Below are 23,947 nucleotides of genomic sequence, written 5' to 3'. Positions count from 1 at the left end.
GAAGAGTGATGGAAAGTGTAGCCAATCAGCTAGCACCTACTATCTCAGCTTTTTCTGGGCACCGGAGATAAAAGTACAAACAAGACAGAAAACAGTGCCTGCTCACAAGAGGCTTACATTCTAGTATAGATAAGACAAATAGCTAAATCAATAAAGACCTTAAAGACCAAGAAGAGGGCCAAAGGCAGAGTTCTGTGACCTTCTAGTATTTGGAGGCCTGAGAAATAGCCAAAGAGTTGGAAGAAAACAGAGGTGAGTATGGTGTTATGAGGAGAAAAGAAGATCATGTTTCAAGGATGGAGAGGTTGAATAAAATGAGGATGGGGAACTGACTAATGGCTCTGGCCAGAGAAGACCTTGATAAAAGCTATTCTGAAAGTCCAGTGTAAGTGTGCTGAAGAAGTAATGTGAAGTGAGGAAATAGAGACAATAAGTATAGCAACTCCTTCCAAGAGTGTGAGGGTGTGGCAGCCAAGACAAGATAGTTTTTCAAGATGGGAAGAGTGGTCACGTGCTATGTAAAAGTCAAATAAGATGAAAACAAAGGCTAAAATTGAGTTTGGGTAAAGTATAGGCCAATAACTCAACCAGTTTCAGTGGCGTAGTCAGACAAAATAACAGAATGCCTTGAGAGGGCCAGGAAGCCTCCACAGAGAGGATGGATGACCACCTCAAAGGGAAACTTCTTACTTTGGGAGGTAAGTCTGATACATCCCATATTCTAATTAATGTCATTTGTCATCAATTCTTCTATCACTATCACCTTACACTCTAGATAAAAATGATCAGAGGTGGGGCGCCTGGGTGGCTCAGTCAGTTGAGCATCTAACTCTTGATTTTGGCTCGGGTCATGGTCCCAGGGTCATGGGATTGAACCCTGCATCTGGCTCCATGCTAAGCATGAAGCCTGCTTAGAATTCTCATTCTCTCATTCTCTCTCTCTCTCTCTCTCTCTCTCTCTTTCTGTCCCTTTGTCCCTCTCCTTCGCTCATGCATGCTATCTTAAAAAACAAATAAGTAAAAATAAAAATAAATTTTAAAAAAATGTTCAGCAGTGTTATTAAGTATAAAAGTCTAAAGAGTTTAGATTCTTTAGTCTAATGGTGAAAATTCTGCATTAATTTTACCAAAAAACTATAGTCACCCAATATATTTTCCATCAATTATATAAATAACACTTAAGGAAAATGAACACATATATACTTAATTACATGTAGCAATACTACTGGCATGTTTATGAAAACAAAATTGAGCAACAATTAAAGGCACCAATACAACTGAGAATGACCAGATCATCTGAAAAGGGTTTATAACACTAAGCTACAAATTCTAAATCCCTATAATAAAGTCACAACATGTGACTTCTAATAATGTGTAAACTACTGAACATATTCCAACTATTTTAGAATTCTAAACATCCATTTCCCTAGTCTGTATCTGTGATAAATAATGTTTGAAGGCATTTGATTTGTTTTTCTCAGCATGTGTTCTTAGCACCAGGCCTTATTCACCCTAGAGTGCAGAATGAGACATAAAGGAGGGTTGGCGTTAATAGTGGAAAGATCCTGTGGCTTCTCATTGAGAGGTATATAATCAGTTTCATACTGTAACTGCTGCAATGAGCCACTCATGAAACAATTTTGATTATGCAAAAACTGGCTACAAAATCCTATAAAAGCAAAAAATGAAAGCAAACACTCAGAAAATAAGATTCCACCTTTCAACTAATATTTTCCTCTCTTCCATTTTTATTTTCATCTCTCTTTTACTGATTTTCTCTCTACATCTCCTACTGTAATGCCATCTCATACTTGTTTATATTTATGAACCCCCTTATATTTGCTCATTTAATTTTAATACCAACACATTTTACAGACATTCTTATATAAACAATGAGAAGATTGAAGCTGAAAGACGTGAGTGGAACTATCAAATTCTGACAAGGCCAGTTTTATTTTGCCACTACCACCACAGATGCCTCTCCCAGATGAAGCCTACAGCTTGGGGAAATGTTTCCTTATAAGACCCAATGCCTAACACCCACTTGCCATCACACTGATTAGTTTGCTCACAAAGAGGAGAAACCTGGCTTATCAGCGAGCCACCATCAAAGAGAAGGACTTCATTTTTCTGTCGCAGCTGATCACAAGGTCATTTGTAAGAGCAAAATGAAGCCATGCTACCAATACAGTTGTCTCTAATCACAAGATCTGATCCTTCACAATGGCTGTTCTCTGAAACTGCACACTGCTAATCCAGAGAAGGGGAATTCAGGGTCCATTAAGGATCCATCTGCAAACTTCCACTTCAGAGACTGGTAATCCCAGTACCCAAGGCTGACTGCAACTCAACATTAAAACAGGGCCTTTCCAAACCCCAATGTTCTTTTATAAGATATAAACTTTAAATTTCTCAAGATGTGGTACTACATCATTTCAGCTACCACAAAATCAAAACTGAAGCCAAAACTTGACTTTGAACTTGAGCCGCAACTAGAGAAATCTTGCCTCTCAATTGAGATTTGAATTAGAATCTCACTAAAAAACTTAAATAATCTGCATGTTAATTGGGAGATAAGAGAGAAAAAGTAAAAATTTCTTTAAAAACATGTTTTATAACAGCACTTTTCCAAAAACAGTAAAGGAGCCATGATAAACCATCATTCTACTATAGCAGGTAAGGAGAATTCTGGAATTGAGCTTATCCTGAACAAAAGAAAGCAAGGAAACCCAAATTATGAAAGTTTGTATTTCTTTTATTTGATCCACATATTTTTCTATGAATAGTCCTATAATACTGTTCATATATCAATTATTCCATCAGAAGCTCTTTCACAGCTATCATGTGAGATGTGCCACCAACAGTAACAATCCTGGAATGTTTACATACGATCATAACAAGTCCCAGTGAAGCACAACTTAGGCATTAATGGAAGAGTTTAAAGAAGAAACAATGAATGCTCTGTGATCAATAACCCATACTTTGCAAGTTTCAAAATGAATGCTGAACCTTCAATAAAAGGTTTAGAAAGTTAAATAGTAAAAAGAATACAGGTTTCCTTGAATATTCATTGTCATATACCTGGTTCATTTCAGAACTTCAAAAGTAGGATGCCTAAGAGTCACTAAAACAAAACATCAACATTCCAGCTTTGGTACCAAAATATGTTTTTAAAGAGAAAGAACTAGCGCCAGACACATTACAGTGAGCTGAAGGCCTTACTCTGATCAACAAAATTCTCCACCACCTATAATTTTTAATTAAAAAAATAGATATAGTAGGCAATCTATCTTGTATCCATATTAACAGCAAAGCAGAATCTAGAGACGCAAAAACAGAATAGTTTTTAGGAAAAATATTTTCAGTTTTTATGTTTAATACGAACCCCTCTGACAAATTCCTTAAGAGTTTCCTGGGTCAACATGGTATAAGTTGACCCCAGGAGAAAATAGGTGAAATAGTAAACACTAGAATCATTTGAGAAGGACTTAATTAAGGGATGGAACAGGTTTGCACAGGGCATGAAGAAACAGAAGAGACAGAGTGGTACCCTGGGCCAGAGAACAGTAGGGTTTTCAATGAAGCTAGATATGCAATACTTGAGAAGGTAATAACCAGAATCCAGAAGGAGACTACCTGGGAGGATGGCCTGAAGCAACTGCTGTGATTGGGCCCTCATTCTGCTCCCCTCCCCATCCCACTCTCAGCCCTACCCTCCTGCCTGCTCCCAATGCCTTCATCCAACTAGAAGCCAGAGGGCTACAGAGTCCATGGTGATTGTCACCAGCAAGCCTGGGCAGAAAGCAGGGTGGAGACCTGTGCAAAACAGACCTGGAGCCACAAATACAAGCCATCCAACATCAACACTATGCAGTGTATCAAACTAGTTCCCACACTTGGTCAGGATGAATTAAAACAAACAAAAGCTCAAGCATCTATATGTTGTGATTTTGCATTTAAATATAAACCATAGCTTGATTTTTCCAAAAAAAAAAAAAAAGAGAAAGTCAGCAGCTATCTGAAAGAGGGTTCTAGATTACCAAATCTGAGACTGGTGAGAAGGAAACACGGTCTTTCCTAAGGCACCTGAGGGAGACATGCTGAGAAATGTTCCCCAAAATTCTCAAGAAATTTCCAAATATCAGAGGAAGGAAGAGTCGCATGACCCACCTACAAGGATGGAGCAGGCACAAGCACCCCTTTCTTCTAGGACTCCTATTTTTCCTACAAATAGAATAAAAACTGACATGCCTGGGAAGACAAAGTGGTACCCTTTTCATTCCCTGCCCCTAACCAGACAATTGTGGATTCTGTAGTCATTGACACAGAAAGCATTTGAAAAAACCAACAATAAAGATAAAGAACCATTCAATATGGTTATATAAACATCTTTTTCTTTGGTCATTAATTATAAGCAAGTGGGTGAGATACCAAAGTCCACAAGACTCAGAACTTGCCCACAATGTTTGGCTATTCTGACTATGCTCAGTCACCTGATGGCTCCCTAGCACATAAACTCAAGAAGACATTTCTTGGAATCCAATAGAAGGTTAAAATTTGCATCCTTCCTTCAGCCACTGTAATCATTCATTCACTCATTCACATAACCCAATAATACAATTCACTAACAATATACATCTGAACTCTAAACTCTAACCATAGAGATTAGTGTGAATGTATATGGGGACTATAGAGATTCCAACTGCCTTGGAAGATAACCAACCACTCAATAAAATATAAGATCAGTGTAAATAATCCAACATCACAAAGGAAAAAACACTTCAATAAAACCACAGGTAGAACCACACTGCTAGCCTAACTCTTGGTCACATTCATCAGAAAGAAGAGTCAGATACAGCATCAGTGCAACACTTTTTGAAGAAGTTCTAAAAGATTTTAAGAATCTGATTCAGGGGCGCCTGGGTGACGCAGTCAGTTAAGCGTCCGACTTCAGCCAGGTCATGATCTCGCGGTCTGTGAGTTCAAGCCCCGCGTCGGGCTCTGGGCTGATGGCTCAGAGCCTGGAGTCTGTTTCTGATTCTGTGTCTCCCTCTCTCTCTGCCCTTCCCCCATTCATGCTCTGTCTCTCTCTGTCCCAAAAATAAATAAACGTTGAAAAAAAAATTTTTTTTAAATAAAAAAAAATAAAAAAAAAGAATCTGATTCAAATGCTCTGTATATGGTAACGAAAGAGCTATTATGTAACTATAATCTTGGTCACCAGGTGGAAGGGGAGGGGACAACACTTTCCAAACCTAGTACAGAGTAAAAATATTAAATCACACAGGCTTTGCCAAATAAATAACCGTAAAATAGACTGATTTGCAGAGAAGAAAAGTCATACCTGAGAATCTAAAGCATAAGATAAAACAAGAAATAAGAGGATTTATTGAGAAATCTTCCTATGACATCTTTTAAGTTAATATAGAAATATCACTTTGGAAATAAATCTAATATACTATCCATTTCTGTAGCTAGTGCACGGTTCAAGTGGCTAGAACCTGGGAAGGAGAGCCAAGCAACCCATTTATTATTTCAGGCTGAAGTTCAATGATTGCTGCCAGTGAAAAGATCTGACCAAGATTTTTAAATTTCACTTCTGGAAATGTTGAAAGCTTATTGATTGAAGATGTTAGCTAACTATTTCCAGGAATTCTACCCCTTATTTTCATAGCAAGTGAGAGCTATACTTTGATAAATGTAATATAGAACTTATTGTAGGGAATAGTGCAAAATGGTCTTTTTCTTATGATCCTAACTATAATAGTTCTAACCACATGCCCTGGACATTGGTGAAGGGCACTCTTTGAAGGCAACAGAAATTAGAAATATTCAATGTTAGTTATAAAACAAAAAGTAAAAGTTGAGATTGGATGGACATTCACAAAAACTTACCAGCTTCAGCTAAGATTGGGCTAACTTGTGGTAGATTAAGATATTCACCATTTATTTTGTCACTGTAATCATTCATTCAGTAACTATTTACTAAGTACATACTATGTCCAAGTTATGGTGTTAGGTACTGAGGATACAGGTGTGAATAAGACAGATAAAAAATCCTACTTCCATAGAGCTTATGTTCAAGTTGGGGAAGACACACAAAAAATAAATAAATGAGCAAAAGGGCATGTCAAATGATAAAGTGCTAAGGAGAAAAATAACACTAGTAAGGGAGAAAAGGGATTGTGGAGAAGATTCCAATTTCAGTGAAAATGTGACATTTGAGTTAATACTTCAAGGAAGTGAAAGAACAAGCTATGTGGAATGGGGGCATTTCTAGCAAAGGAATCTTAGAATCCAGGGGCATCAGGGAAGAAGCATGGGGCTTAATGGTCAAGCAGCAGAGAGGTAGTAGAGGAGTCAGAAAGATAAGGAGTGTGTGTGTCTGGAGACAATGTATGCTGGCTGAAGAGTGATCATGTAGCATTTGTGTACCTGATATCTTTAAATATTAATATAAGCAAGATAGGAAGTCATTGAAAAGGGATTTTAAGCATAGAAGTGTGTAATATGAACAAAGATTTTAAAGGCATCCCTCTGGCCTCTAAATTAAGAATCGACAGGAGCAGAAGTGAAATTAGTCAGTCAGAAAAAGACAAAAATCATATGACTTCACTCATATGAGGACTTTAGGAGACAAAACAGAGGAACATAAGGGAAGGGAAACAAAAGTAATATAAAAACAGGGAGGGGGGACAAAACAGAAGAGACTCATAAATATGGAGAACAAACTGAGAGTTACTGGAGGGGTTGTGGGAGGGGGGATGGGCTAAATGGGTAAGGGGCACTAAGGAATCTACTCCTGAAATCATTGTTGCACTGTATGCTAACTAATTTGGATGTAAATTTTTAAAATAAATTAAATTAAATTAAAAAAAAAAAAAAAGAATCAACAGGAGCAGGGAGAGTTTGAGAGTTCCTGGGATAGTGCAGATTGGTGATAATAGTGGTTGGACCAGACTAGTAGTGGTGAGAGTAGTGAGAAGTAGTCACTTTCAGATAGATTTAGAAGGTGGAGAATTGTGGAGATAATGGATGTGAAATTAAAGAGAAAGAAAGACATCAATAAAGACTCCAGAGTTTTGGGTCTGAGCAACTAGAGGAATAGAGTTGTGATTAAATGAGATGTAGAAACCCTGAAGAGCAGTTACTGGATTTATTTAATTCTGCAAAGCCTATTAGACATCTAAGTGCAGTAATCAGCTTGATTACTTGGCAGGAGTGTGTGGGTTCAGAAGGAAAGTCCAGGCTAGAGATATAAAATCAATAGTCAGCAATCATCAGCATAGGGATGATATTTAAAATTATAAGGCTTCTGCTTCCGATTCTGTGTCTCCCTCTCTCTCTGCCCCTCTCCCGTTCATGCTCTGTCTGTCTCAAAAATAAATAAACGTTAAAAAAAATTTTTTTAATTATAAGGCTGAATTCAATCCTAAGGGAGCAAGTATAGACAAAAGAGAAAAACCTAAGTACTGAGCCCTAGAGTTCTCCAATGTTATGATGTTTCAGAGACAAAAGAAACCAACAAAAGAGACTGAGAAGAAAAAGCTGGATAACATGGAGGGAAATCAAAAATATGCAGTGTCCTCAGAAACCAAGAGAAGAAGATGCTTCAAGGGCTTTTGACAAAAACAGTTCTTAGAACATGGAGAGGATTAAAGAGTGCAGTAGTGGGGCGCCTGGGTGGCGCAGTCCGTTAAGCATCCGACTTCAGCCAGGTCACAATCTCGCGGTCCGGGAGTTCGAGCCCCGCGTCAGGCTCTGGGCTGATGGCTCAGAACCTGGAGCCTGTTTCTGATTCTGTGTCTCCCTCTCCCTCTGCCCCTCCCCTTTTCATGCTCTGTCTCTCTCTGTCCCAAAAATAAATAAAAAAAAAAAAAGTTGAAAAAAAAAAAAGAGTGCAGTAGTTAAAGAGATAATGGGAAAAAATGAAATTGAAAGAGCAAATATATATAATTCCTTTAAAGAGACCTGTTGGGGTGCCTGGGTGGCTCAGTCAGTTGAGCGTCTGACTTGATTTCAGCTCAGATCATGATCTCACAGTTGGTGGGATTCTCCCTCCCTCTCTCTCTACCCATCCCCCTCTTGCTCTCTCACTCTTTCTCTCTCTTTGAACAAACTTTTAAAAAAAGAGTACTGTTAAAAAGAGGAGCAAAGAAAAGGGGTTAAAATGTATGATGAGAAGAGGGATTATGAGTCTTTCTGATAGAAGAGACAACAGCTTGTATGATGATGAGAATGATTCAGTGGTGAAGAGAAAACTGACAATTCAGGAACAAGAGTGAGGAACTGTTGAAGCAATGTTCTTGAAGGTGTAAGAGGGGCTGGGGTCAAGTGCACAAGTGGCCTCAAATAGAAGGATAAACAATTTATCCAGAGTAATACAGCAGGAGATCGAGGATATTGGCCCTAATGCTAGTGGGCCCTAATGCTGGTGGAAATCTGTGGAAGTTCTCTACGTTTTCACTGAGATACGAAGCAAGGCATTTAGCAGAAAATGAGGATGGAGACAAGAGAGGAACTAGGATATATGCCTGGACTGCCAGGCACTGTAAAATGCCAACCTGAGGTCTTGGATCTGGGAAGAGCAGTTGGGATGGCTGTGTGCTTGTCCGCAGTCACAGCTGACTGCATAGGGGACAAACACGGAGAGCAGGGAGATACATGAGCAGAACCAGAAGGGGATATGACAAAGTGAGAGAAGAGCTATGCCGTGTAACCAAGAGAAAGATGACAATGATAGGATATAACCTGCTGAGGAGGAAGTGAGAGCATGAAGAAGATGAACAACCATGAAAAGTAGGATCAATGGATTTCACTGCCTGCTGGGGTTCAAGGGTATGCTGGAGTTGGGGTAGTAGAAGGAATGAACTGAAGAGACAAGGGAGGAATGTCACAGGATGAGATGCCTAAAGCTGGGAATAGGAAGACAGTGCAAATACTAAGACCACAAGAATGACTGAGGTCAGGGGGACAAGATCACTGGAAGAGAGGAAGTCAAGGCAGGAGCTGCACAACAATGATTTGTCCAGGCCTTTCTGAACATACTCATAGTCTTCCTCTGAACATTCATAATCCTTCACTTCATGCCTAGTCTCTGACATCTCCAAGTCTCTGCAGCCAATGAAAATAGTTCATATTACAGTAAATGATTTAAACCTCTTACACTAAACAAACAAAAAGCTTGATGATCTAACTAATCTCTAATGTGTGAAACATGAATATCCCATTTGTAATATATCCCAAAAATGAGAGAGAAAAATAAATGGAACTAGGATGTCTCCACTGTAATCTTCAATCATATGGCCATCCACCAAGTATAGGAAAACACACTGCTTTAAAGTTATTTGGCCAAAAAGGAAAATATTCAAAGATGATCAAAATTTCTTAAAAATACAGACTTATTTTGTTTATTTTTAGTTGAAGTGTAGTTGACAAATGCTATTACATTAGTTTCAGATATACAACATGGTGATTTGACAACTCTATATATTGCGCTATGGTAGCCACAAATGTAACGACCGTCCATCACCATATAAGCCATGGTAATACCATTGACTATATTCCCTATGCTGTTCCTTTCATACCCATGACTTATTCATTCCATACCTGGAAGCCTGTGTCTCCCACTCCCCTTCACCCATTTTGCCCATCCTCCTATTGGTCCTCTCATCCGGCAACCACCAGTTTGTTCTCTGTATTTATGGGTCTGTTTCTAAAAGCACTCTTATTTTGGAAGACACAGTCTTCTTAATAAGTATGCAATATTCAATTCTTAAAATAGAAATAAAATGAAACATCCTGCTAAAGGCTCTTCACAGGCCAGACCTGGCTTTATTCATACTTTATTCCCATATATAAATTACCTTGCATGTAACTGGAACTTTCCTGACTAAATGTCAAAAACTTTATTTGGTCAAAAGAACTAGCCAAAAAATAGAAAAATACATTAAAATTGTAAACATATCTATTGTTGTATTTTCACCACTGTGTTTTATAAAGGGTTTATTGAACCTCTTCTCAAAAACAGTCAATGGCTCCACATTACAGAATTAAAAGGTCCCAATTTCTCTATATAGCATTCAAGTTATTTCATAGCCTAGCTATACCTACCATTATAAAAGTACTACATCTCAAACCACACAGAGACAATTGTCTAAAACATCCTACCATGTTTTGCCTCCATGACTTTACTCAAGCTGCTGATTCCCTCTTTCAGACACCAAATTATGAACCAGTACTTGAAAAACCCCATCCAATCTCCACCAGTTCAAATATCAGCTCTTTCACAAAACATTTTAGATCCTTGCCATGTTGGAATTAAACTTTCCCCAGCTAGTACTCCCATATTACCTTGTACCTTTGTTACAGCATTAATCAGCGATAAACAACCCAGACTGTTGCATATTCAAATGCTAAAAAAGTATCTGTGAGCTTCTCACACCTAGCATAGATCCTGTCACTAACACAAGCTGATAACATTAGCTCTATTAACCAACAGCTTACAATGGAAACTGGGCATGTTTAACTGGCCTTTTCCTTCCTTTTTCTTTGAGAGCTATAACCTTTGATGCAATGTATACCTACTATGCTTAAAGCTACAGTGAGGTCCAAGGAAGGTATATAAGTTGCTGCACCAGTCGAAGAAAGAAAAACAAAATCAAGAAGTCTCTTTATTGTTGAGAGAGACAAATGGCTTTTCCCCAAATACTGTTGTTTTCCTAAGAGTTAAAAACAATCAAATCTTGACAATGAAACAGCATAAAAAAATGCCAAATACAATGAGGACAATCACTTCTTAATGACTAGACTATCACAATCATTTTCTATCTCTTTTGAATTGAAAGGGAATTTAACCCCCAACCTCAGAGTGACAAGCATCTCCAGTCCTTCATCATGCTGGTAGCTAAAAGAATACACTAAACAGGATGGCTTCAGAGGAAGGTCACTTTCTTTTTTTTCCTATCCCTTTTACTATGCAATCCCCTAACCCCTCATGAAGATGTGAAGAACCTAATACATGCTCATAGAAGGAGAAGAGAATACTTATTTTGCAAAATCTAAACAGCAGGAACAGATTATGTGCCTCTTGCATATTTGGGCCACAAGAAAAAATAAAAGATGATGCATTCTAGTAAATTAATAACACGATATATCCTAAAAGCAGTAAAAAAGCTTGTAACTTTCCTAAACTAAAAAGTACCTCATAATTCTACCATTCTAGGTACTTTCAGAATGTTAATTTTGAAAACAAAGTTAAATTAACTCCAAAATTTCATATCTGTGGCCCATTCTCATTCGTAAAAATCCTTACAACATAGAAAAATATGTTAGCAAAATCAAAAACATACCCAAAGAAATCTGAATAATTCTTATGTTTTTTTAATGTCAAAAAGCAGCCATAAATTAGTCCAATACCTCTTCATTCCTCATTATAAACACTAATTTTACCAAAACTATATGGCACATCATAAGGGTATTATTACAAGGGACCAGGGAATAATATACTCTTTTCTCACTTTCTTAGACAAACCTACTTGGAATAGGAAAATTAGAAATGTTATAAACAAAGATAAGAACTGGGTTCTGAACTGCAAATAAAGACAATGGGATAAAATTCAAATAGAAAAGGAGAAAGTGTGGTTGCTCCTAAAAGAGTTCTTAGCATCCTGACCTTTAATTTATTACCTGTACACAACTATTATGCTATCTTTTTTTCCTACATTTAACAAGTAATATGTTAAATTGAATACTGCACAAACTGGACATCAGCTGGCCTCAGGGCATGTCAAATACAGTCATTTGTTTTTAGTAGTAACTGTATAAATTTTCATATGGGAATTTAACAATTCTGTTTATAAACATTATCATAATAAAGTAAAAGTTGCCCAATTTTCCCCAAGTGTTAGCTTCACTGATAAGAAGGAAGGAAAGGAAGAAAAGAAGACAGGAAGGAAGGCAGACAGGCAGACAGGCAGGTTGTCAGGGCACCTTCAGAAGTGAGACAGCTCTGCCCACCCACAAGGGAAGGTTACGTCCACTGACCCACACCTTCATGAGGAGGTGCCAAATAATTACCTGCCTCTCACCAATCCCACTGGAAAGCACTTTGAATATGACATGTATTCTTCCCCAGTTAGCACAAAGCATGGACTAAAAACGAATATGCTTCATAAAAATCCATTTTGCAAACTTGAGCCTAAGACAGTTCATTAGATTCCACAAATGTTGCATTACATTACAATAAATGTGTGTTTCACAATATGCTTTAAGAATACCTAAACAGTTGTGTGTGTGTTTTTAAAGTTTTAAACCAATTTGCTTGCATTTAAATTTTAATACTAGGGAAACATTTTCATGCCAGAATTTTTATTTTTCAATTCATATCCCTGGGCAGCTAATTTTAAAAGAATACAATCAAACTATATTACCTACTAAGAAATCTGTACATTTATTTTTCCCAGTATGAGTGCTGATGTTTTGTTTATTTGAAAACAGAGAAGTTAAACTGTCAGTTACTGAACTAAAGTTGTATCTCAAGCATTTCAACCTTCACATTCCATTTCTTTTCAGAAGAAGGACTGAAATAGTATTTTGTTTTTTATTTTTGTTTTGTTAAATTTCTCAATATACTGAAAATATCCACTGGTTTGCAATAATATAGTAAGTTATCATATGAAAAAAGTCCAAAAACAGAATTCATAATTCTTGAAACATCAATAGTAGAAATGTTGGTGAGAACATGTATTCTTTCCTTCTTATTTCTATATCAAAATTAGTACAAAAAGAAAGGTAAGAATACCACTATAATTCACAGGGAATATACACATATACCTCTGAGGGCAACTACCAGTTTGGAAGGTACTATTACATGTTATCCTGGTTAGAATCAAATTAATGGGAAAGAAACACCTCCTCTCCTAAAGAGAAATGTCTTTGGACTACTGCAAAACAAAAATTAGTTATCACACAAATCTGTACATATACACAATCTATCTCTCCTTACAGTCTACTGATAAGCTTATGCCCAAGCCTATTACCCTTCAGCTAGAAAAGGGGCCAATCTTGTACACGGGTTTTCTGTACCTTCAACATACTCCATTCACATATATTAAAGTGGATTTCTGTTTTGATATGCTGTGTTTGGCTATGGTATCTGTGTTCCTTCTGCAGTGAATTCTAGGATGGCCAGGGCTCCTATAACTCTTCCTCAGAGAACAGTAGCTCACAGGGCAGTGCAAGGAGTGCAAGCACTAAATGTTCCCATGTACTCTGCAGAACAACCCCAGAAGACAGACAGGAGGCCTTTTAACCTGCACGTGAGTGAGGGGTCAAGAATGCTGCCTGCCCCAGCTGAGACTCACAGTACACAGTGTTCATCAAATGGGGAAGAAGTGGCACAATTCTTGGAAAATGGCTATAAAGAAGTGAGAGATGGCAAGAAAGGAAGAGTTGGAGTGAGTGGGGTTGGAGGAGGAATAAGGCTGACAGGTCACAGGAAAGCACTGTGCAGTCCCTTCCCCACGCTGCATGCACCTTGAGAAAACCTATTCTCAAAAGTCACCTTTCACCTGCCCATCCTGTCCCAATTTCCTGAGGAAAACCTGGAAAAAAGAAGGATCGGCTGACACGGAATTTCAGGACCAGGTTCCCACCTTACTCATTCACAGACTTTTACACTAGAAACCTGATCCAGAGCCCCAACAAAAGCTGGGGAGAGACACTGAAGAAGAGTCACAGCACCTAAAAGCTCAGAGCTGGAGAGAGGGGTTTGGGTTGGGTTGAGGTTTCCTCTCTCCAGGGACAGTGTCCAGCCCCTGCCACCTCCCTCCCTCAGCCGCTGTGAGCCTATGCATGACCAGAAGCAGCCAGCTAGGTCAAGCAGTTTCATATATTTATGAACATTTTTCAAATACCTCAAAAAAAAAAACCTCCACAACAACAACAAATTTTTTTTTTAATTAGGAACCCAAGATCTAATAAATTATTTTAGAGATCCAGGACATTTGTCAAATCCTTGCTTTTGCTTGAAGTATGAACATCTGTATACAACTACTAACATTACTAAACATGCCTGATTTACCTAGCACAGGTAGGAAGTAAAATGTACCATGAGAAGAATGGGCATGACTTTCAACTATTTGACACTATTAATTCTAACATTCCCTAATATACTTATTTACTTTCTTAATCAGGATATGCAATATATCAAAATCATTAACTTACCAGCTCACAGTCATCACTCCAGATATTATATACAGTTATATGCACTCAGGGATTATTGATATTTACACTCCTCTTTGAAGCTGAAAACAAGTAATTTACCCAAAGCCTCAAATCTAGTCAATTATGTATACCCTGATCTATCAAATTCTTCATCTTGGATATTTTCTGAAGCTACTGCTCTTGCCTTTTTGCCTCCATTTTAAAAGCACTTCACCAATAGATGTACACTTAATTTTAAGTAAATTCAGTACTCTGAAATCCATAATTACATGCAAGATACAATAAGACAGTTCTTTTTAAAAACAAACATAATTTTTTAACTGTGCATGTAATAGTTGCTGGAGAAATAATAAAGAAAATTGAAATCCTGTCAAAGATGATGATGTTAAAATTTAATGAATACCTTTCTATAATTCAGAATACATGTGTACTTTCAAACATAAAAAGGAAAACATCCTATTTTGTAACAAGCTTTTAATCCTTGACAGTATATTATAAATGCCTGCCTATATTGATACTTACACACTTGCGTCATTTTTCATGCTGATCAGCACATCATGGATGGATGTCCTATAATTTATTCAACCATCCCAGAGTGTTGGACATTTACTTACTACCAATTTTTCAAGTTTCATAATCAACACTGTAAGGACTATCCAAATAAATATGCCTTCATGCAACTTTCTCATGTTTTCCACAGGACAAATTCCCAGATGTAGATTGCATGGTCACAGGACACATTTATTTCCAAGGATGATGGTGTGGGCATCCTGTAGATTGTATTAATTTGCATAGGCATTAACAACAGTGGATGTTTTCATTTGTCTCCTTAGCCAGTGAGAGGTTAGAAACAGCACTCACCTTTTTGCACTCCTATGACTAACAAGATTAGATTAAGGTTATGTGACCTTAATGTGATTATTATGTGATTATTAGCTTACTATATTTCTTCTTTGATGAATTGCCTTTTACCCAGTTTTTCTACTTTAAATGTGGACTGAATCTCAACTGCACCCATTTCTCCTTGTAAGATGGGGGTAGTAATACTACCTATCTTATACAACAGTTGTAAAAATTAGATGAATTAGCGTAAGTGAAGTTTTATACCTGACACAAAATAAAGACTCATTGGATATTAGCCATTGTAATTACTAATGAATTAAGACTCAGCAGTTCTTTATTCAAGTGGCAATGCTTCTCAAACCTGACCACTAAAGTACACCTAATGGCAGAGAAACACTCATAGTCTCATGACATCGAAAAGTGCCAACCAGCATCTCAGAAGTACCAAATTTCCTTAAAATATCCAGCTTTATTTTAAATATTCTTGTAAATTTTACATTCTGCCCTAAATTATATCAATATTTGACTAAATATGTTTTCAACTAATTTGCTATTAAGTAACATTTAGGAATTAATTACAACTACAGCCTAATAAGGATAGTAATCCACTGTTTTTACATGTAACACAGGTGGTATGCAAGTGGTACTTGTTTATTTAGTTTGCAGTTTTTCCAAATGCAGTTCAAATCTCACAGTCTTTTCCTTCATGGTATCCACCAATGGTATCCCCCTTGGAAAAACCCTCTTCAACCCAAGGATCAAATAAATATTCTCTTACATTGTCTTTCATTATGTTTTACATGAATTATTTCTGCTATATAAAATTTTGTTTTGATGTGACAGAAATCTCAATTTATTTCCCCTTTCTTGCCATCCATCTTCACCCTCTTTGGCTCTGTCAAATGTATCCTAAACTACTGACGCTTTTAAAATGTCAGCACATTCTTAGCTACTCTTCACTAAATGACTTAGTGCTATATTAAAAATACAAATGAAAACATACTTTTGAGTTTTAAATTTTTTTAAGATCTTATTTTTAACTAGTCTCTACACCTAACATGGGGCTCAAACTTACAACCCCAAGATCAAAAGTCACATGCTCTACTGACTGAGCCAGTCAAGCACCCCTGTGTTTTAATTTATTGTTTTCTGAAATAATTCAGAAAATAATTTATTTTATTCCAAAGGCTTTTTATTCTACTCTAATTTACATTGCTATTTCATCTTATATAATTTTCCCAAGGTGTTTCACCTCATTTTTATTTACATGTTTATATTTTTACTTAAAATTATATATATTTAAGGTGTATTATTTTATTTTTATGCAAAAAAATTGAAGAGCATTCTATAATTTTGGACACAGCATTTAATAGAAGAAATCTTTGAAACATCTGATGGTGGCAAAGATCCATCTGATTTTTCATGGCCACTACTGAATATCTTGAATTTGTAAAATAAAAATCCTATCCCTAATATACACCAATGCCAATCGGTGTGCTATGCTAGATCAGATAGTTATGACATGGCCAGATTAATGAGCTGCAGGAGTAAAGAAATGTGTTGATTGAACTCTCAAGACTTTTTGATCCACAGTAGAGAGAGCAAGTGTTGATCTTTGCACCACTCCATCCTCTCTTCCCCACCTGTATATGTATATCTGCTCTTTTAGCCATAGCCACAAAATCAAGGACATGCTTCCACAAATGCAAAGCTAGAGTTGGACCAAGAGCAAACTCTTTTCCTTTGCATGTACATATCCAGCAAATTAAATAATTACATTTTTTACTTACAAACACCTTCAAGTAGCTTTTTGCATTTTCAAAATGTTTCATGTTGTTTTATTTTACAAAGGAGGTCAGTTAAAAAAAAAAAAAGAACAAAACAAGGGATATTTTAGAACAGCTCTCTCAGCATTTGAATTTTTCTCCCAGTAGTATAGTTTCTATCTCTCTTAAATGACTAACTCAATCAAAAATTTATTCCAATACTAGAATCCTTTAGTATGCTCTGGACTCAGCCCAAATGAAAACCAAAGAATAAATATTTTGACCTATTTAAAGTCCCTCAGAACCCAGATGATAAGAATGCATTCCCACATTGGGTACCTCCACAGTTTATTCTGAAGTAGTTGACAGCATGGCTGGTATGTGTTTCACTGTACCTGTCCAATAATGATAGTATATCAGAACTGCACCCACCAAAAGTGTCATCACAAAACAAGGCATCTTGGCTTACAACTAGTTCCTGGGGCACATCTGGGAAGCAAAATGCAGGAATGCACTGACGTACTGCCACAGCACAATTTGTCATAATGGGGATCCCAAATTGCTTTTAAAATTTATAAATGTCAACACCTCATGAGAGAGAGAAGAAAAACTTATTGCATGCCGTGTAGCAGTCATTAATCCAGTAACTTATAATAATTACCTCCTTCAGTCCTTACAACTAGCCTATAATGTAGTATTATTATACCAACTTATATCTCTTGCCTAAAATGATACTACCTGTAAGTGGCCTACCAAGGTTTCAAATTCAGGCAATCTAAATTAAGTGTTTTTTTCTTCACAAGTAAATGCCACTTACTATCCCCAGTTAAGCTCCTTACCCTCACTTTCCAAAAAGCTTAGCAAAGACCTAGTTCAGCAGGTCTGCACTCAGGAGAATACTCTCTCCCTAAACGCTTAGTAGAAGCTCCCATTTCTAAAAAGACTACCTCCTCACCCAGGAAGCTCATGGATATGTTCTGCCTCCATTTCCTTGTAAATAAGGGGATAATGACACGACAGGATCTAGGTTGGATCCTTCAATGGAAGCCCTTTCCCAACTATACCCCATTCAAATCCACCTCACTGTGGAAGAATGAGACCTGGGAGATCTCGCACATACTGCTATTTATCAGCTCGTAAATTTCTGCCAATAAATTTTACTTTATTTTTGCACTATGTATGTATATGAGCACACATTGCTCCTTTGCCCAGCAACCACACTATATAACAACATATAGGGACCAAATCCATGAACTGCTTGCAATAGACTTAGGTACATTATACATTTATTTCACAAGGAAAAGCACTTCAATTTGATGATATTTTAGGCTAACTGCACATACTTCCTATACATAAAGTGAACATTTCAAGAAACAACTAATCTAGGAGGAATATAAACAATATTACAAATATCACTCACTATCCTGTTACATTCATTTTTACCACCTTCCATTCCATATAAAACACATCAGTTACAAATTTATAATCAATGAATATCTTCAATGACTACATTTGTCAAATTAGGTCAAATGCTATGAGGGCAACCCATTCCTGTCAAAAGACTTTGCAGGAAAAGAATTTGTGCAGAGACACTGCCATCTGCTGGCTAATGATACACACTGTCCATGAATCTCAAATTTGAGAACGAAAGTAATGAAATACATTAATCTTTAAGCACCACTGTCTATGATACAATTTACAGAGTCTAATAGTGAGTTTTGATTATATGGGAATGATAAACACACACACTGTACATGTTTTAGCAAAAGCCAATATGCAATTTCAGGCTCTTTTACTACAACAAATACAGAACATTATATTCAATCCGCAAATAGTTTCAAAGCAAATTTCCACTTTAATTCTTTCAGCAATTTTTTGAATAATGTATGTCAATGCTGTTTATTTACATTTTAGATTCAATAAGGAATATTACCTCAATCAGAGATCAATTAGTAACCACAGGATAAACTTTTAAATGCTTTAAAAGTACTCTGAGCATGTATAGACACATATATTACTCTCCTCCCCTATAGTGAAATTTTGGTTACAAACTAAATATCTTAAAGAACATAAATTTCAGAACATCTCTATCCTGTGCCTATAAAACATACTTATACATTAGTTTAGACCTCTCTATATAAACACTCTTGAAAACTATAAAAATAATTTTACTGGATTTTAAAAAGCACAGAGTAAGACATAAAAACAGCCTTGAAAAAAAAATTCCACCAACACAGAAGTAAAGTGCATAAGAGGTGAGGGTCCCTGCATTATAAATCCCAAATTCATTCCACTGGCTATAGGCCATCATAATTAACCGTTTGTATCCTTCCATTTCTTTTTCTATTTACATATTCTTAGGATAGTTAAAAAAAATGTTTTTTTAAAGATAGCTTCACACTATAGAATATACTTGTCACTTTGATTTTTACTTTATAATATATTGTGAAGATCTTTGTCACATCAGTACATATAGATTCACCCCACTGTTTTTAACAGCTATACAGTAGAGATATTCTAAAAATCTAGTCACCCCTAGTAACAATATTTTCACACTAGTGTAATGAGAGGAGTACTATAAATATCCTTGTGGAACTGGCCACAAGAACGGTTTTAGAATCCTTGACCTAAGTCATAAATCCGATACTGTTTCCAGGAAATAAAATACACATCACACATAATAAACAAATACTCTGCAGCATACACATAGTTTTTATTTCTGCAAACTAACATTTAGAAGCAACTTGATTTTAAAGCTCACATGAGTCTACAACTGTATACAGTAACAATCCAAATTATGTAATGTATTTGTAAAAATATGGAATGCCAACACTTTTCAGTGACTCAAAGAGAAATCATTAAAAACCGAAAGCTAAACCTATACAGAGGGAAAAATGCACATTATATATTCGTGAAAAACACTGAGTATTCACGTTTTTAACTATTTAAAAATATTCACCCTCCATTAAAAAACCATCAAAAGCTCACAAAAATTGTGAGCATGTAACCCTAAGAATAACACACTTACAACCATACAGCATCCCAATGATCTTTCCTCTTTATATGACTCTTCCTTTATACCACTGAATCCCCAACTGAATATACAAATAACTCTATAAATAGCACATTTCCTTGAAGTTCAACCTTCCTCATTTGTGTTCAGTAATCCATACAACTCCAATGATTAGTTCTGCTTTGGGCTTAAGCCATAACATACAAATGGCATAAAATAGGCAAACTTTTTCCTCCTTTCACTTAGCTATAAATTTATTCTGAATGTTTATTAATGAACAGCACAACCACAAACACCCTAGCTGTCATCAAGTTCCTTCCTGTTAAATTTACTGAAGCACGTACTCTACTGTCTGCACATCTCCACACACGTTTTGTAAAACCATAGATCTATGGACTGAAACTGATTTTTAATAAGCTTTTCCCCCTTGCAAACTGCTCAGTCCCAAAAGTCTATCACCCTCTGTTAAATGTGTAGCTTAGTGCATGAACGGATAATCTACAGTTGTGCTTTGACTTTCTGTTGAACACCCATTTCCCTCTGTGTCCAATTTCTATTTCCCCAAGACTGTAGTTTCCTTACCCTTTGGTTTCCCAGCTTTTGACTCAAGTCAAGACCATTGTACTTGGCATGGGTTTGGTTTCATAGCTATTACATCTGGGAATGGCAGGCAGAGAAACATTTTCTCTGTCTTTGCTTCAGAGAAATCCACTGAAGCAGAAGGCCTAGAACTGCTAATTTACTCACTGAGGATCACTTTGTCCCTAGATTCTATTGAGTGACTGAGACAACAGGCAGCTGGGAGCTGGACTCATGACATCCACTGAAAAAAATTCTTTCCATTGTTGTGCCTATTTGGCTTCTTCCTGTGGAGTTTCATAAATAAGAAACACCATTCATTTACTTCAAAGCTGAGTAATTAGAAAGTCTAAGAAAATACACTGGATTCAATCTGTTAGTATGTCAATAAGTTCCAGAAGGTAAATGGAGAAAATAAAGGGGGGGGGGGGGGGACGACTTGGAGGAGGAAAAAGCTCTCTTATAATGAAATCAACACAAACTACATTATTTAAGTCTAATAATAAAACTAAACTTTTCATGTGGCCATTGAAACTCTAAGTTTATAAACTTCCCAACCTCAAAATGTTTCTTTGAAAACACAGTGAATTGCACAGTCCAAATTTTCTTGATACGTAACCACATCAGTTATTTGGTAATTGAGTATGGACTTCAGTTTCTCCACTGCACAATTCAAAGAGTGCATACTTTCAGTAATATAGATCTGAATTTCCAACTCCTTTTCTTCATTTTCACATATGCTGTCTGACTGGCAGGATCTCCAGTACCAACAAAAAGTAAAGTTTAACAGGAACTGAACAAGAATCTGTGCTCAGCACCAACATTTATCAATCCAGCACTGAGTGGCTGAATAAATCACAAACTGATTTAGCTTTGTCACAGACACAGTTCACCTCAATAGCACCAGAAAACACATCTGTATAGTAATTGAGCAAAAACACACAATGAGTTGATCATAAAGAGACTATACTACAGAAATACCTTCTAAGACGTACTCCACGGACATTTACTGTATAAAGCAAACGTATGCACAAATCTAAGAACAGTAATTTATCTAGTAAGATATCTTGGTCATACTTACTCAAACTAAACGTTTTAGGGCTCAGGATTCAGCATTAATTATGATGGTCAGGGGTGTAGGAAGCATCAAAACTCAGGAAAACCTCTCCAACATTCTTTCTAATCAAATGTGAAATACTTAAGCATGAAATACATTTTCTAAAAATTATGACCTTGTATCTAAATGGATGTCATTTTAGAGACATAATCTAGACATTTAAGAACTTTTAACATTCAACATCAAGTATCTTACCAGAGCCACTTAGGGGGAAAATACATAACAGAGAAGAGTTTCACACAGGAGCTAAGGAAGGTTTGAATACTACCTTCTTAGAAATTGCTTTCTTCACTGTCCCTTCAATCCCCTGCCAAGACAGCCTCCAATGTGTGTCGTTAGTGGTAAATTAATGTTTCACTTGTTCTTCAACTCAACTCTAGCAAAGCCCCAAAATAGAAAAGTTTGCATTTGACTTTTTAAATATAGATGGTACATGCTCTTTGGTTGTTTGATTTTTAGAATGATATAAAATTAAGGGGTATTTAAGCACCATCTGCTCTCTTGCAACAATGGGCAATAATTTCCTGATTGTCTTACTTCATGTGCGTGTTTTAAATCTAGAGTATCCTTTATGATTACTACAGTTGATATTTTCTTATTTTATGTAGCCTTTGTTGCCTATGTATTCTTGCCCGTTTATATGTACAAACCAGGCTGGGTTTTATCCCCACTTTGTGCCATTCCTATTTCAAATATTTCATTATCACAGAATTGTTGACAAAAGTCATTTAGTTACTTTTTCCTGCCATGTATTCCAAATTCACTGGGATAATTCTTTATTAGGCCAAAGACTTGCAATTCTAAAGGAACTTATTAAAATTTATGACCGATCCAATCCTTCAAATATGAGAACACAGTTGCAAATGCTGTTATTTGAAAAAATAGAAACAATGATGGCATTAACTATCTTCCAATATGAACTGTGGTGAAATAAACTGAGATGGTGGGGCAGGCGGGGCCCGTCAACAAAGACAGGGCTAGAAACGTGAGAGTGCACCAGGTCCACCTTGCCGTCTGCTCTGCATGGAGGGAATGGAAATAGAGAAGTGAACTAAGGCATTCATTTTCAAAGTCCTGATTTGTTAACAAGATCTGTGCAATGAACTTTCATGCACTGCTGTGGTTCTATGATGCCCCTCAGAAAAAAATCCACTGCAAACCACCTGTCATACTCTATTGGGACAAGCTAGAAGATATTTCTAATAAATGTCTACACTCTAAAAATGTTTTACTGGCATACATGAAAGATACATTAAAAGGAAAGACATTAAAAGGGAAGGCATTAGAAAACAATGTGCATAATATTAACCAAATGTGTGTGGATTTTTAAAAAGATATAAACATATGCTGATATTTTTGAAGGGATATGCAAGTTATTCACAGGAAGGGATTAGAAGGGGTCATAAAATAGTTTTCTGTACTCTAATTGTTTTTTTAATATATGCACATGTATTTTTTTTATTTTTATACATTTTAACAAGGAGTATTTAAATAGTAATGTTAACAGCCATAGTGATTTCCTTTCAAATAATCTTCTGTAAAATTAAAAGGATTCTAGTACATGGACACACCATAATTTATTCAATGATTCCCATTTGTCATTAGACATTTTAGTTTTAATTTAATTTTTGCTAATAAAAATTGTACTATGACAATCATCTTCATCAATGAACTTTTGCATACATTTCTGATTATTTCCTAGGAGTATAAGAATGGGTCAAGAGCATGGAGATGTCGATGGCTATTGATACATACTACCTACCTGCTTTTTGGGAATGCTTACACTGATGACACTACCACCTAACAGAAGTGCAGAGTGCCCACTCTAGCAATGACATTCTCATGAGCAATGGGAATTTTCCTTTTCTCTTTAATAATATGATAAGAAAAAGAAATCCTTCACTATTACTTTGAATAATATAGAGGTTTGAGCAATTTTTCAATTTTATTTACCTGCAAAGAAACAGGTTTCATGCTATTTTAATAATCATCAGAACCATCCAATTTTTAAAAAATTAATACTTAAAGGATGACCCAGAATATACATTCCCAAGAACTAGAAATACTCGACCAAGAATCACTAGAATTATTACTAGGCCTTATAAAAATATCTGTTATGAAATTTAGAAAGTTGCTGGAAACTACCTATTTTTGTATCTTAACTCAAAAACCTGGAGTATATGAAAGCCATGTGTGGACTACAGTCAAATTTAGCAGGAATCTCTAATACCCATGATGGGTTTTATTTCCAGGGATTTACAACACATGGTTTTTCCAATTCCACATGGAGCCCAAGAGCTACAGTATGGTTTTGAAGACGTAAGCAACAGCCCCTCCAGAGACCACCCCCTCAGCAGTCTGGCCCACAGAACCCCAAGCACTACTGGGTGATGTCACTTCTTT

The 23,947-nt window shown here is 36.4% G+C and overlaps 1 protein-coding gene across 24 annotated transcripts in view; it reads right to left on the bottom strand.

Annotated features, from left to right (window-relative positions):
• The window catches only part of KDM4C (lysine demethylase 4C), a 430,991-nt gene that overhangs the window by 269,204 nt on the left and 137,840 nt on the right, over positions 1-23,947 (bottom strand). The window contains exon 10 of one of the 24 annotated variants that reach the window (XM_045042986.1): positions 19,530-22,563. The exons of the other annotated variants lie outside the window; for them this stretch is intronic. Within the exon in view, the coding sequence (XP_044898921.1) occupies positions 22,522-22,563 (42 nt within the window). The 3' untranslated portion in view covers positions 19,530-22,521. Of the gene's footprint in view, positions 1-19,529; positions 22,564-23,947 lie in introns of those variants that run through there. 24 annotated transcript variants of the gene reach the window in all.

The sequence above is a fragment of the Felis catus genome, chromosome D4 (genome assembly GCF_018350175.1).
Source record: "Felis catus isolate Fca126 chromosome D4, F.catus_Fca126_mat1.0, whole genome shotgun sequence".
NCBI classification, from domain to species: Eukaryota; Metazoa; Chordata; class Mammalia; order Carnivora; family Felidae; genus Felis; species Felis catus.
This window is presented reverse-complemented; position numbering and strand designations above follow the sequence as displayed.